Here is a 13,902-nt window from a genome sequence, read left to right on the forward strand (position 1 = left end):
CACAAATGTATAGTACTTTTAAAATATTTAAGCTGAAGACCTGTGCATTTTAAGACACGACGAGTTAGAAAATGGCAATGCAATAACATATTAAATCGTTTTCATGACTTGCAAACACAATTTGGCAGTCCGCAGCGTGGGCAAAATCTATAAGGTTCCAATCAACGAAAAACAGAAAAGGTGTTCACACTGTTTTAACAAGAGTTTTGCGTTTCCTCAACCACAGCAATAGGAAAGTTTGCGGATTTATGAAAATGAACACCGAATTAAGTGAATTAACTATCTGGGTTGGGATTAATCGCCCAGTTTTAATATTTTTCATATATTAAACAAATATTATTATTCGTCAAAGTAAGGTAAGATACCTGTAACTCAGATAGTGGTAGTTCGATGGAGAATTTTCGACATTCTTTTTGCACATCTATAGAAAGTGCCAAGACAAATAATTTTCTGAAAAAAATGGGAACATTTTTGAAAAGTGTTGGCATGGCAGTTTTGGACAAACTGCTCTAGAATATGGAGCATAAGTCTCAACGCCCTGACTTTTTATAGTTCCTCAGATCTAGAAATTTATACGGACGGAAATGGACAAATCGCGGTTTTTATTATTTTACGAAAATTGAAGCAGTAGTCAACCTGCGCTGCATACAGGCTTAGTCCCAACTAGCACTTAAGGTTCGCGATGTTCCCAAGTTCATACAATCGGGCAGACGGACAAAAGACCATGGGAAAGCACGACTCGTTTTGTAATCATGGACTACAGAGAACTCATATACACCCACTTACAAAAAATCCAATTTAATTTTTCGCTGCTCAAGTCACAAAACTATTGACAATGAAGACAAACCCGGATCAAATAAAACCACAAGGTAACTATAGATTTATGTTTACATTGTAATATCTGAAACAAAATGATACAATTTTTATACCTTTTACTCGTAGAGCTATACTAGATTTGTTGAAAAGTATATAACAAGCAGAAGGAAGCGTTGCCGACTATATAAATTATATGTATTCTTGATCAGGATCAATAGCCGAGTCGATCAAGCCATGACCGTCTGTCCGTATGAACGTCGAGATCTCAGGAAATATAAAAGCTAGAAGGTTGAGATTCAGCATACAGATTTTAGAGACATAGATGTTGCGCAAGTTTATTTACAAACCGCATAAAACTACCACGCCCACACTTTTGAAAAATGTGTTGATTTTTTTTCACATTTGTATTAATCTTGTAAATTTGCAAGATCGATTTGCCTAATAACTTATTTTTGAACCATTTTTCGATATATTTTCATAATGTTATTAGTCTTCCATTATCCTAGAAAAACTATGAAATTTCGCGTTCGCATTCACACTAGCTGAGTAACGGGTATCTGATAGTTGGGCAACTCGACTATAGCATTCTCTCTTGTTTTATCTGAGGTCCACCCAAATAATACGCCTCTAAGAGAAGGAATTGAACAACATTGTAAATGAACCAACACCACCAAAAACGAAACAGGACGTAGAAGATTAATTGCCCTTCATACCTAAAATATTGTAAGTACAAAACAGGAAATCTTCTTAAAAATATAGTTCTTATAAACCTATATTTAGGGAAATGTAAAGCGACAGCTAACTGAGCTCGCCAACCGTTGAAATCCGACGAACATAGCGTAAGGCTCGTGTGGTTGTTTGAAGATATTCCAAGACGCACGCGCAAAGGTCCACCTGCTCCTTGTCGGTTATGTGGGTGGTGCTCTTGTCCTGGAATCTCAGCCTTATTTCATTGTGACGATTATCGATATGATTGCGTGCTACGAGCTTTCGCTCGATCCTCAACTGTGGTGAAGGATCATGTAATGCCCGTCCTTCCTTGGCCATTCTATACAGAAAATCCCAAAAAGTTATCATCCTGAATGGCCCCTCACAGGGAATACATCCTAGTCAGAGGTAAGCAAGTAGGGATTTTAATACATTACAAGAATATATATTTAAGCACGACTAAAGTTTTTTTACAGCTATTATACGGACGGAAGGATGATCTCCTTGGAAAATAATTAAATTAGACAAAATAGTTTTAGATTTAAGAAACTTATCAGACTTGCAACCCAAGAAATAATTAAAAATAAAATACATTGCTCTGGGCATAGAACACCATATACGCATGTATACAGTCGGCAGCCAAACACAAAACGAACAAAAATAAACATAGAAATAAGCGCTCTCATGTTATATAAATTGCAAGGACCAAAAATATTCTAGTTATTCTAGTGTCTTTGGTCTATGGCTTTACCCTACATACTGCCAACCATCCGGATGACAGACAACATCCTTGCTAGATCAAATATCTCTCATCGCCACTTTATCTCAAAATCATATCCAGGAAGTAACTATTCAGCTGACTGCAAGCAGAGGAAACTTTAATGTTGCCTTAATATACTGCCCTCCGACACTTAGATGAACAGTTGCCATTGCTGGGCAGTTCATCACACACAATTGGAGAAGCCACATGCTACCCCCACCGTGCAACTGCCTCTCCAAGTGCCATAGATTTTGGGATCTCCAATGGCTTTAGACAGCAACTAATCAGGGTGAAAGTGCTGACAGAACTGTTATCTGACCATCATCTGCCATTGATTGAAGACGCCGAATCATTTCGAAGTGTTAAAAAAATGCTGTCTCCACAAGCGAGAATTCGGATCTTTAAAGAACACATCGAGGCTACTGTAGAACTCAACATTTCCATTGACACTTTGCAGTAGGATGGAAGCGTACGTCGACTACTTCACATCGGCGATCATTGAAGCTGCAAGGCAGGCTACACCAAGTTGGTCTCACGGCCATAAGAAGGCCTGCCATTTTAAGCTTGGAGGCTAGGGACTTGTTAGCCACAAAAGACGCCTCAGAAGACAATACACCACGACAGGAGATCCTAGCATTTACCAGCAATATTCATACTCCGACGCTCAGACACGCCCTATACCTTACCGCATGAAGTAATGATGCAACTAAAGGTTTTGTAGCCAAAAAAAAACCCTGGTTACTATGGCATAGACAACCGAACTGCGAAATTTCTATAACGTGCTTGCTCTTGGGAAAATATTTAATGCTATGCTAAGATTAGATAATTTTTCCAGGCAATGAAAACGTGCGCGCATTGTAATGATCCCCAAAGCTGGAAAGTCACCAACACAGATCGACTCATATCGCCCGATAATCCTGCTACCAACTTTATCCAAAGTTTTTGAGAGAATTTTGCTTACCCGCTTGATGGAACTGCCGGAGGTAGGTAACACATCCCACAAGAACTAGCTTTGAACAGTCGGCGTATTTTTGGACGTGAAACAAGCGTTTGATAAGGTGTGGCATGAAGGTCTGCTATATAAATGAAAGATCCTCCGCTGATCGGCCCTTCGATGTTGCTGTACGAAACTGTCGGTCAAGCCTGAAACACATTCATGCAGGGGTTCCACAGGGAAGTGTGCTTGGACCCTTCCCGTATACCCTGTACACTGCTGACATGCCAACTCCCAACGACACCGATGAAGCCTCCCCTGCTCAGCTGCTCCTGGCCACCTACACTGATGACACCGCCATGCTTGCGTCGCACTCATCCTTTCAATTCAGCCCAATGCAGTTCAGGAATGGCTGCATGCAATCGAGCGATGGACTAGTAAATGGGACAAATCCATTACATTCATATGGCATATGGCAGTTAAGGCTCCCTTAATAAAAGCCATATTAGGTCCAACACTGACCTACGCAATCCAAGTATGGAGTGTGCCTCCGGGACTCAGCTCAATGGGCTTGGAGTAATACAATCGCGAGCGGCACGACATGCATCTGGGCTACCCTGGTATGTGAGCAACCGAGTCATCGAAAAGGACTTAAAAGTTGTCCCACTGGGAGACCAAATAAACTTCCACAGCAGCCGATATGCTGACAGACTTAGCGCCCACCCGAACACGTTGGCGAATCTTGTCGACCCTATTTCCCTTACACGTAAGATAGCATAATCTCTCCACGGTACAATTGTATACATTATAATTAAGAGAGGCGTGTTGGCGAGGTGTGTTGCTGTCGGCAGTTGGAGTCTGCGGTTGGAGTTGGTGTCTTAAGCGGTGTCGCCGTAGGCGAAGTTTGTGCCGAACAGAGAGTTGCACACTTTCACGGCCACGTTGAGACGGGCGATCTTCTTGGATCTGCCGTGGGCGTGGAATTCCTGGTTGTCCACCGTGATTCCCAGATGCTGCATGCCGGTGGTATTGTCGCCAGATGACCCGTAGTCCGAGTAGCTGAGTCCCGGGCGCATCTGCAGGGGAATTGATTACTGACAGTGAATATAGTGAGGTGGGCTGGCCTACAATGCAAAGAATGGTCGCCGGGTGCATGGTCTCCCAGCCAGAGGGTAGCTCCGTACGCACTGGCGGCTTCTTTGGTTCCTTCGGCGCGGCGGGAACTGGAGTTCCGGCATCCCCTCCGGCCTGCTGGGCAGCATTGGCCGAAGGGTGCATCTCGGGTACGACATAGCCCTCGCGCTCCCACTCCGTGAACAGCTTGTAGATGGCAAACGAAGCCAGATTCAACATGGGCAGATCATCATCCGGTGCATCGGCCTCATCCTCGTTAGTGTCTATTGGCTCCGCACCTATCTCCACCTGGTGAATACGGGGAGGCTTAGGCGTCATCTTCGCAATTATAAAATCGCGCCAAGCCTTCTCGCAGGCCGCGTTCTTGGCTGTCATCTTTGAGGTACCCTTGCCCACGTACTGAGTCGAGTTCACAGTGACAACGGCCGTGAATCCCCCGTCGGTATTGATGTCGATGGTGAAATCGCTGATGGTCACGCCCTTAACCTCGTTGAGGGCCATCAGAGCGTTTTTGGGGAGCATGGACTTGCGCAGCTGGCGATTCCGTCGCAGCTTCTTGTCCCGAGTGCGTTCTACGATCGAGTTAAAAGACATATATGTTATTGTAAAAATGTTAAGTAATTTCCAGTCTGTCCTTTCATAAGAACTCTAGTGATTCGTGTGTGTGTGCGATAAAAGTCTGGGAAAACTGTTCACCAAAGAATTCCACGCTTACCAGACGACTTCTTCCGCTTTTGGAAGATCTTTTTAAATGGGATCTTGCCCCCGATGCCGCTGGCACTGGTATTGTCCTCTATAATGTCGACGGACGGTTCATCGTCGACAGAGATCGGCTCCTCCTTGATGATAACTGGCAAGGCCAGCTTCGAGGCGATGGCGTCCGCATCCGGATTTTGCTGTTGGACGGACGAGTTCGGCACTTGAACGGGGACAGGAGTCGATGGCTGCTGAACAGCCACCGGAGTGGCCGGTGTCGGATATGAAGCCACCGGAGGAGACTGCTGCTCCTGGACATTGGCGGCCTGCAACGGCATTTGGATCAAAGGCTTGACGGTGGCATTGGGATTCTGCGTTTGCGAAAGAGTTAACCGATTAGTTAGCAAAGGCAACGGGCTGGTCCAGTGGGTCGACAGAAAAGCGACTCGCTGGCCAACGGAAACCATCAAGTCGTCAAGTTACCCGGAAGCGTCAGGGTGGTCGGCTGGTCAACTTAAAACCATAGTTCAGGAAATAGCCATGGCCATTCCTGCGACCCAAGTGCCCCGAAACGAAGCTCTGCACCAGCGGAGCCACCTGCCCAGCGACTGTGGATCTAGGGTAGGGTAACAATTCCCTCATTCATTTTAAGGGGTTAAAAACACCAAAGTCCGATTAACAAATAAATGCAGTCTTATGGTGAGTTAATTTTTCGCTAATGTATTCTGTTGCAGCGAGGTTCGAGAAAATCAAATTCTAATTCTAATACAATTTTCTCCGATATGCAAAAATAGAGTAATTTTTAATGACTAGTGCTCCATAAGTTACACAATTCTAAAATAAGTTAAATTTTTTCTTTCTATTTTAGTAAGAAACAAATCAAACACGAATTCATTTTGGACTTGGAATAGTATAGTTATGGGGATCCTTCGGTCATCGGCTGAGCTCATGGTCGCCGGCTCGTTTCGGGCACTTTCGGTGGAGTGAATGGGGATTGCTATCTGACGCAAAACTAATAATTTTAGTTACAATTTTGGGTGAATCCATTTTCAGTAGCCATAAAAGTTAGCGATAACCGCAAGTCCAGCGTGAAACTATCGCAGTCTAGCCATCTCTGGTTGATCGAAAGCACGAACGGAGTGGAATGAGTGCAATGACCAAATGGGTGGGATACAAATGCAATGGAAGAGGGAAAGCTGGGGGTGGGCTGGAGGGTGCATTGTGGATGCTGGTGGAATTCGGACAACGATCTGCAGTGCAGACTCTGCACTTTCGATTAACCCGCTTTTAGTGGCTATTGCAAATGAGTTCACAATTGTAATGAATACACACACTTTCACTTTGTGCGCTGCAAATTATAGAAATAAAATCGAAAACTTTGTTATTTCACAAATCAAATATGGATGAGTCCAACAATGGTTTTTGTTTTCGTGATCTATTTTCACTAGGGACACATTCTTCACAGGGAAGTTTAAACTCACACTCCTGCACACACTTGGAAAAAAATGCAGATTCTTACGTAAATGCCTCCAAAGACAAATGGCTTGTTGTTTGCCGTGAGTGGACGAAGTTTTCCCTCCATCTTGATTTTTTCGTTTTTGTAATTTAATTTTTCACTGTTCAAATCACAGAGATAGGCTTACTGCGCTGACGGGAAAAACCTAAATAGGGATGTAATGCATATATCAGAATATATCGATATTTGTTTCACATATTTTGAAAATCGATTCTTGTATTAAATATATTAGAGACATTTCACACTGGCCATAGTAATATAACCAAGTGAAGTTTATTTTTTGACCACAAATGTATAGTACTTTTAAAATATTTAAGCTGAAGACACTGTGCATTTTAAAACACGACGAGTTAGAAAATGGCAATGCAATCACATATTAAATCGTTTTCATGACTTGCAAACACAATTTGGCAGTCCGCAGCGTGGGCAAAATCTATAAGGTTCCAATCAACGAAAAACAGAAAATGTGTTCACACTGTTTTAACAAGAGTTTTGCGTTTCCTCAACCACAGCAATAGGAAAGTTTGCGGATTTATGAAAATGAACACCGAATTAAGTGAATTAACTATCTGGGTTGGGATTAATCGCCCAGTTTTTAATATTTTTCATATATTAAACAAATATTATTATTCGTCAAAGTAAGGTAAGATACCTGTAACTCAGATAGTGGTAGTTCGATGGAGAATTTTCGACATTCTTTTTGCACATCTATAGAAAGTGCCAAGACAAATAATTTTCTGAAAAAAATGGGAACATTTTTGAAAAGTGTTGGCATGGCAGTTTTGGACAAACTGCTCTAGAATCTGGAGCATAAGTCTCAACGCCCTGACTTTTTATAGTTCCTCAGATCTAAAATTCATACGGACGGAAATGGACAGATCGCGGTTTTTATTATTTTACGAAAATTGAAGCAGTAGTCAACCTGCGCTGCATACAGGCTTAGTCCCAACTAGCACTTAAGGTTCGCGATGTTCCCAAGTTCATACAATCGGGCAGACGGACAAAAGACCATGGGAAAGCACGACTCGTTTTGTAATCATGGACTACAGAGAACTCATATACACCCACTTACAAAAAATCCAATTTAATTTTTCGCTGCTCAAGTCACAAAACTATTGACAATGAAGACAAACCCGGATCAAATAAAACCACAAGGTAACTATAGATTTATGTTTACATTGTAATATCTGAAACAAAATGATACAATTTTTATACCTTTTACTCGTAGAGCTATACTAGATTTGTTGAAAAGTATATAACAAGCAGAAGGAAGCGTTGCCGACTATATAAATTATATGTATTCTTGATCAGGATCAATAGCCGAGTCGATCAAGCCATGACCGTCTGTCCGTATGAACGTCGAGATCTCAGGAAATATAAAAGCTAGAAGGTTGAGATTCAGCATACAGATTTTAGAGACATAGATGTTGCGCAAGTTTATTTACAAACCGCATAAAACTACCACGCCCACACTTTTGAAAAATGTGTTGATTTTTTTTCACATTTGTATTAATCTTGTAAATTTGCAAGATCGATTTGCCTAATAACTTATTTTTGAACCATTTTTCGATATATTTTCATAATGTTATTAGTCTTCCATTATCCTAGAAAAACTATGAAATTTCGCGTTCGCATTCACACTAGCTGAGTAACGGGTATCTGATAGTTGGGCAACTCGACTATAGCATTCTCTCTTGTTTTATCTGAGGTCCACCCAAATAATACGCCTCTAAGAGAAGGAATTGAACAACATTGTAAATGAACCAACACCACCAAAAACGAAACAGGACGTAGAAGATTAATTGCCCTTCATACCTAAAATATTGTAAGTACAAAACAGGAAATCTTCTTAAAAATATAGTTCTTATAAACCTATATTTAGGGAAATGTAAAGCGACAGCTAACTGAGCTCGCCAACCGTTGAAATCCGACGAACATAGCGTAAGGCTCGGGTGGTTGTTTGAAGATATTCCAAGACGCACGCGCAAAGGTCCACCTGCTCCTTGTCGGTTATGTGGGTGGTGCTCTTGTCCTGGAATCTCAGCCTTATTTCATTGTGACGATTATCGATATGATTGCGTGCTACGAGCTTTTGCTCGATCCTCAACTGTGGTGAAGGATCATGTAATGCCCGTCCTTCCTTGGCCATTCTATACAGAAAATCCCAAAAAGTTATCATCCTGAATGGCCCCTCACAGGGAATACATCCTAGTCAGAGGTAAGCAAGTAGGGATTTTAATACATTACAAGAATATATATTTAAGCACGACTAAAGTTTTTTTACAGCTATTATACGGACGGAAGGATGATCTCCTTGGAAAATAATTAAATTAGACAAAATAGTTTTAGATTTAAGAAACTTATCAGACTTGCAACCCAAGAAATAATTAAAAATAAAATACATTGCTCTGGGCATAGAACACCATATACGCATGTATACAGTCGGCAGCCAAACACAAAACGAACAAAAATAAACATAGAAATAAGCGCTCTCATGTTATATAAATTGGAAGGACAAAAAATATTCTAGTTATTCTAGTGTCTTTGGTCTATGGCTTTACCCTACATACTGCCAACCATCCGGATGACAGACAACATCCTTGCTAGATCAAATATCTCTCATCGCCACTTTATCTCAAAATCATATCCAGGAAGTAACTATTCAGCTGACTGCAAGCAGAGGAAACTTTAATGTTGCCTTAATATACTGCCCTCCGACACTTAGATGAACAGTTGCCATTGCTGGGCAGTTCATCACACACAATTGGAGAAGCCACATGCTACCCCCACCGTGCAACTGCCTCTCCAAGTGCCATAGATTTTGGGATCTCCAATGGCTTTAGACAGCAACTAATCAGGGTGAAAGTGCTGACAGAACTGTTATCTGACCATCATCTGCCATTGATTGAAGACGCCAAATCATTTCGAAGTGTTAAAAAAATGCTGTCTCCACAAGCGAGAATTCGGATCTTTAAAGAACACATCGAGGCTACTGTAGAACTCAACATTTCCATTGACACTTTGCAGTAGGATGGAAGCGTACGTCGACTACTTCACATCGGCGATCATTGAAGCTGCAAGGCAGGCTACACCAAGTTGGTCTCACGGCCATAAGGCCTGCCATTTTAAGCTTGGAGGCTAGGGACTTGCTTAGCCACAAAAGACGCCTCAGAAGACAATACACCACGACAGGAGATCCTAGCATTTACCAGCAATATTCATACTCCGACGCTCAGACACGCCCTATACCTTACCGCATGAAGTAATGATGCAACTAAAGGTTTTGTAGCCAAAAAAAAACCCTGGTTACTATGGCATAGACAACCGAACTGCGAAATTTCTATAACGTGCTTGCTCTTGGGAAAATATTTAATGCTATGCTAAGATTAGATAATTTTCCCAGGCAATGAAAACGTGCGCGCATTGTAATGATCCCCAAAGCTGGAAAGTCACCAACACAGATCGACTCATATCGCCCGATAATCCTGCTACCAACTTTCTCCAAAGTTTTTGAGAGAATTTTGCTTACCCGCTTGATGGAACTGCCGGAGGTAGGTAACACATCCCACAAGAACTAGCTTTGAACAGTCGGCGAATTTTTGGACGTGAAACAAGCGTTTGATAAGGTGTGGCATGAAGGTCTGCTATATAAAATGAAAGATCTCCTCCGAGCAGCCTATTATGCCATCCTCAGCTCCTTCATCGCTGATCGGCCCTTCGATGTTGCTGTACGAAACTGTCGGTCAAGCCTGGAACACATTCATGCAGGGGTTCCACAAGGAAGTGTGCTTGGACCCTTCCCGTATACCCTGTACACTGCTGACATGCCAACTCCCGTGAACAACACCGATGAAGCCTCCCCTGCTCAGCTGCTCCTGGCCACCTACACTGATGACACCGTCATGCTTGCGTCGCACTCATCCTTTCAATTCAGCCCAATGCAGTTCAGGAATGGCTGCTGCAATCGAGCGATGGACTGGTAAATGGAACAAATCCATTACATTCACTAAGTCGGACTGTGTCACATTTACCCTGCGACCTCAAACATGCCTAGGTCTTCTCTTTGACGGAAATACCATTGACCACGTCTCATCCCACTGCTACTTCGGAGTTGACCTTGATGGACGCTGAGTTGAAAAGCCCATATCACGGCAGTTAGAGCCAAATCCTCATGGAAGCTGAAAAAGCTGGACAGGCTTTTCCACTCAAGCAACCTCCATATGGCAGTTAAGGCTCCCTTAATAAAAGCCATATTAGGTCCAACACTGACCTACGCAATCCAAGTGTGGAGTGTGCCTCCGGGACTCAGCTCAATGGGCTTGGAGTAATACAATCGCGAGCGGCATGACATGCATCTGGGCTACCCTAGTATGTGAGCAACCGAGTCATCGAAAAGGACTTAAAAGTTGTCCCACTGGGAGACCAAATAAACTTCCACAGCAGCCGATATGCTGACAGACTTAGCGCCCACCCGAACACGTTGGCAAATCTTGTCGACCCTATTTCCCTTACACGTAAGATAGCATAATCTCTCCACGGTACAATTGTATACATTATAATTAAGAGAGGCGTGTTGGCGAGGTGTGTTGCTGTCGGCAGTTGGAGTCTGCGGTTGGAGTTGGTGTCTTAAGCGGTGTCGCCGTAGGCGAAGTTTGTGCCGAACAGAGAGTTGCACACTTTCACGGCCACGTTGAGACGGGCGATCTTCTTGGATCTGCCGTGGGCGTGGAATTCCTGGTTGTCCACCGTGATTCCCAGATGCTGCATGCCGGTGGTATTGTCGCCAGATGACCCGTAGTCCGAGTAGCTGAGTCCCGGGCGCATCTGCAGGGGAATTGATTACTGACAGTGAATATAGTGAGGTGGGCTGGCCTACAATGCAAAGAATGGTCGCCGGGTGCATGGTCTCCCAGCCAGAGGGTAGCTCCGTACGCACTGGCGGCTTCTTTGGTTCCTTGGGCGCGGCGGGAACTGGAGTTCCGGCATCCCCTCCGGCCTGCTGGGCAGCATTGGCCGAAGGGTGCATCTCGGGTACGACATAGCCCTCGCGCTCCCACTCCGTGAAGAGCTTGTAGATGGCAAACGAAGCCAGATTCAACATGGGCAGATCATCATCCGGTGCATCGGCCTCATCCTCGTTAGTGTCTATTGGCTCCGCACCTATCTCCACCTGGTGAATACGGGGAGGCTTAGGCGTCATCTTCGCAATTATAAAATCGCGCCAAGCCTTCTCGCAGGCCGCGTTCTTGGCTGTCATCTTTGAGGTACCCTTGCCCACGTACTGAGTCGAGTTCACAGTGACAACGGCCGTGAATCCCCCGTCGGTATTGAAGTCGATGGTGAAATCGCTGATGGTCACGCCCTTAACCTCGTTGAGGGCCATCAGAGCGTTTTTGGGGAGCATGGACTTGCGCAGCTGGCGATTCCGTCGCAGCTTCTTGTCCCGAGTGCGTTCTACGATCGAGTTAAAAGACATATATGTTATTGTAAAAATGTTAAGTAATTTCCAGTCTGTCCTTTCATAAGAACTCTAGTGATTCGTGTGTGTGTGCGATAAAAGTCTGGGAAAACTGTTCACCAAAGAATTCCACGCTTACCAGACGACTTCTTCCGCTTTTGGAAGATCTTTTTAAATGGGATCTTGCCCCCGATGCCGCTGGCACTGGTATTGTCCTCTATAATGTCGACGGACGGTTCATCGTCGACAGAGATCGGCTCCTCCTTGATGATAACTGGCAAGGCCAGCTTCGAGGCGATGGCGTCCACATCCGGATTTTGCTGTTGGACGGACGAGTTCGGCACTTGAACGGGGACAGGAGTCGATGGCTGCTGAACAGCCACCGGAGTGGCCGGTGTCGGATATGAAGCCACCGGAGGAGACTGCTGCTCCTGGACATTGGCGGCCTGCAACGGCATTTGGATCAAAGGCTTGACGGTGGCATTGGGATTCTGCGTTTGCGAAAGAGTTAACCGATTAGTTAGCAAAGGCAACGGGCTGGTCCAGTGGGTCGACAGAAAAGCGACTCGCTGACCAACGGAAACCATCAAGTCGTCAAGTTACCCGGAAGCGTCAGGGTGGTCGGCTGGTCAACTTAAAACCATAGTTCAGGAAATAGCCATGGCCATTCCTGCGACCCAAGTGCCCCGAAACGAAACTCTGCACCAGCGGAGCCACCTGCCCAGCGACTGTGGATCTAGGGTAGGGTAACAATTCCCTCATTCATTTTAAGGGGTTAAAAACACCAAAGTCCGATTAACAAATAAATGCAGTCTTATGGTGAGTTAATTTTTCGCTAATGTATTCTGTTGCAGCGAGGTTCGAGAAAATCAAATTCTAATTCTAATACAATTTTCTCCGATATGCAAAAATAGAGTAATTTTTAATGACTAGTGCTCCATAAGTTACACAATTCTAAAATAAGTTAAATTTTTTCTTTCTATTTAAGTACGAAACAAATCAAACACGAATTCATTTTGGACTTGGAATAGTATAGTTATGGGGATCCTTCGGTCATCGGCTGAGCTCATGGTCGCCGGCTCGTTTCGGGCACTTTCGGTGGAGTGAATGGGGATTGCTATCTGACGCAAAACTAATAATTTTAGTTACAATTTTGGGTGAATCCATTTTCATTAGCCATAAAAGTTAGCGATAACCGCAAGTCCAGCGTGAAACTATCGCAGTGCTAGCCATCTCTGGTTGATCGAAAGCACGAACGGAGGGGAATGAGTGCAATGACCAAATGGGTGGGATACAAATGCAATGGAAGAGGGAAAGCTGGGGGTGGGCTGGAGGGTGCATTGTGGATGCTGGTGGAATTCGGACAACGATCTGCAGTGCAGACTCTGCACTTTCGATTAACCCGCTTTTAGTGGCTATTGCAAATGAGTTCACAATTGTAATGAATACACACACTTTCACTTTGTGCGCTGCAAATTATAGAAATAAAATCGAAAACTTTGTTATTTCACAAAACAAATATGGATGAGTCCAACAATGGTTTTTGTTTTCGTGATCTATTTTCACTAGAGACACATCTCTTCACAGGGAAGTTTAAACTCACACTCCTGCACACACTTGGAAAAAATGCAGATTCTTACGTAAATGCCTCCAAAGACAAATGGCTTGTTGTTTGCCGTGAGTGGACGAAGTTTTCCCTCCATCTTGATTTTTTCGTTTTTGTAATTTAATTTTTCACTGTTCAAATCACAGAGATAAGCTTACTGCGCTGACGGGAAAAACCTAAATAGGGATGTAATGCATATATCAGAATATATCGATATTTGTTTCACATATTTTGAAAATCGATTCTTGTATTAAATATATTAGAGACATTTCAC

General features: G+C 43.6%; 3 protein-coding genes and 2 long non-coding RNA genes across 15 annotated transcripts; 2 read left to right on the forward strand and 3 right to left on the reverse strand.

The window, feature by feature from the left end:
* Window positions 1–388: 388 nt before the first annotated feature.
* Window positions 389–2,141, forward strand: LOC116803158. Of its 2 annotated transcripts, XR_004363427.1 has the most exons (4): window positions 389–869; window positions 1,423–1,539; window positions 1,597–1,932; window positions 1,990–2,141. It is a non-coding gene; the product is annotated as an uncharacterized LOC116803158 (long non-coding RNA). The 2 variants fall into 2 exon arrangements; XR_004363428.1 differs by lacking the exon at window positions 389–869 and having other exon boundaries at window positions 1,448–1,539; window positions 2,001–2,141.
* On the reverse strand, window positions 1,125–3,865 carry LOC116803152. Its single transcript, XM_032727097.1, has 2 exons — window positions 3,246–3,865; window positions 1,125–1,922 (listed from the first exon to the last, which is right to left on the reverse strand). Exons 1-2 carry the CDS (start codon window positions 3,349–3,351, stop codon window positions 1,615–1,617), a joined length of 414 nt encoding a protein of 137 aa, XP_032582988.1. The 5' UTR covers window positions 3,352–3,865; the 3' UTR covers window positions 1,125–1,614.
* Window positions 3,866–4,009: 144 nt separating this feature from the next.
* On the reverse strand, window positions 4,010–6,679 carry LOC6621242 (double-stranded RNA-specific editase 1). Of its 4 annotated transcripts, none has more exons than XM_032727089.1 (4): window positions 6,568–6,679; window positions 5,068–5,374; window positions 4,347–4,924; window positions 4,010–4,294 (listed from the first exon to the last, which is right to left on the reverse strand). In XM_032727089.1, exons 1-4 carry the CDS (start codon window positions 6,628–6,630, stop codon window positions 4,097–4,099), a joined length of 1,146 nt encoding a protein of 381 aa, XP_032582980.1. In that variant the 5' UTR covers window positions 6,631–6,679; the 3' UTR covers window positions 4,010–4,096. The 4 variants fall into 4 exon arrangements, with proteins under 4 accessions (XP_032582980.1, XP_032582979.1, XP_032582982.1 ...); XM_032727088.1 differs by having other exon boundaries at window positions 5,068–5,419; XM_032727091.1 differs by lacking the exon at window positions 6,568–6,679 and adding an exon at window positions 5,532–6,147 and having other exon boundaries at window positions 5,068–5,419.
* A 513-nt stretch (window positions 6,680–7,192) lies between these two features.
* Window positions 7,193–8,991, forward strand: LOC116803154. 4 transcript variants are annotated; one of them, XR_004363418.1, is made up of 4 exons: window positions 7,193–7,207; window positions 8,273–8,389; window positions 8,447–8,782; window positions 8,840–8,991. It is a non-coding gene; the product is annotated as an uncharacterized LOC116803154 (long non-coding RNA). The 4 variants fall into 4 exon arrangements; XR_004363417.1 differs by lacking the exon at window positions 7,193–7,207 and adding an exon at window positions 7,441–7,719; XR_004363416.1 differs by lacking the exon at window positions 7,193–7,207 and having other exon boundaries at window positions 8,103–8,389.
* A 2,105-nt stretch (window positions 8,992–11,096) lies between these two features.
* LOC116803148 (double-stranded RNA-specific editase 1-like) lies at window positions 11,097–13,812 on the reverse strand. Of its 4 annotated transcripts, XM_032727095.1 has the most exons (5): window positions 13,663–13,799; window positions 12,626–13,491; window positions 12,162–12,513; window positions 11,441–12,018; window positions 11,097–11,388 (listed from the first exon to the last, which is right to left on the reverse strand). In XM_032727095.1, the coding sequence occupies exons 3-5, from the start codon at window positions 12,478–12,480 to the stop codon at window positions 11,191–11,193; spliced, it is 1,095 nt and encodes a 364-aa protein (XP_032582986.1). In that variant the 5' UTR covers window positions 12,481–12,513; window positions 12,626–13,491; window positions 13,663–13,799; the 3' UTR covers window positions 11,097–11,190. The 4 variants fall into 4 exon arrangements, with proteins under 4 accessions (XP_032582986.1, XP_032582985.1, XP_032582984.1 ...); XM_032727094.1 differs by lacking the exon at window positions 12,626–13,491 and having other exon boundaries at window positions 12,162–12,468; window positions 13,663–13,812; XM_032727093.1 differs by lacking the exon at window positions 12,626–13,491 and having other exon boundaries at window positions 13,663–13,812.
* Between the last annotated feature and the right edge of the window lie 90 nt (window positions 13,813–13,902).

The sequence above is a fragment of the Drosophila sechellia genome, unplaced genomic scaffold (genome assembly GCF_004382195.2).
Source record: "Drosophila sechellia strain sech25 unplaced genomic scaffold, ASM438219v1 U_298, whole genome shotgun sequence".
Classification (NCBI taxonomy): domain Eukaryota; kingdom Metazoa; phylum Arthropoda; class Insecta; order Diptera; family Drosophilidae; genus Drosophila; species Drosophila sechellia.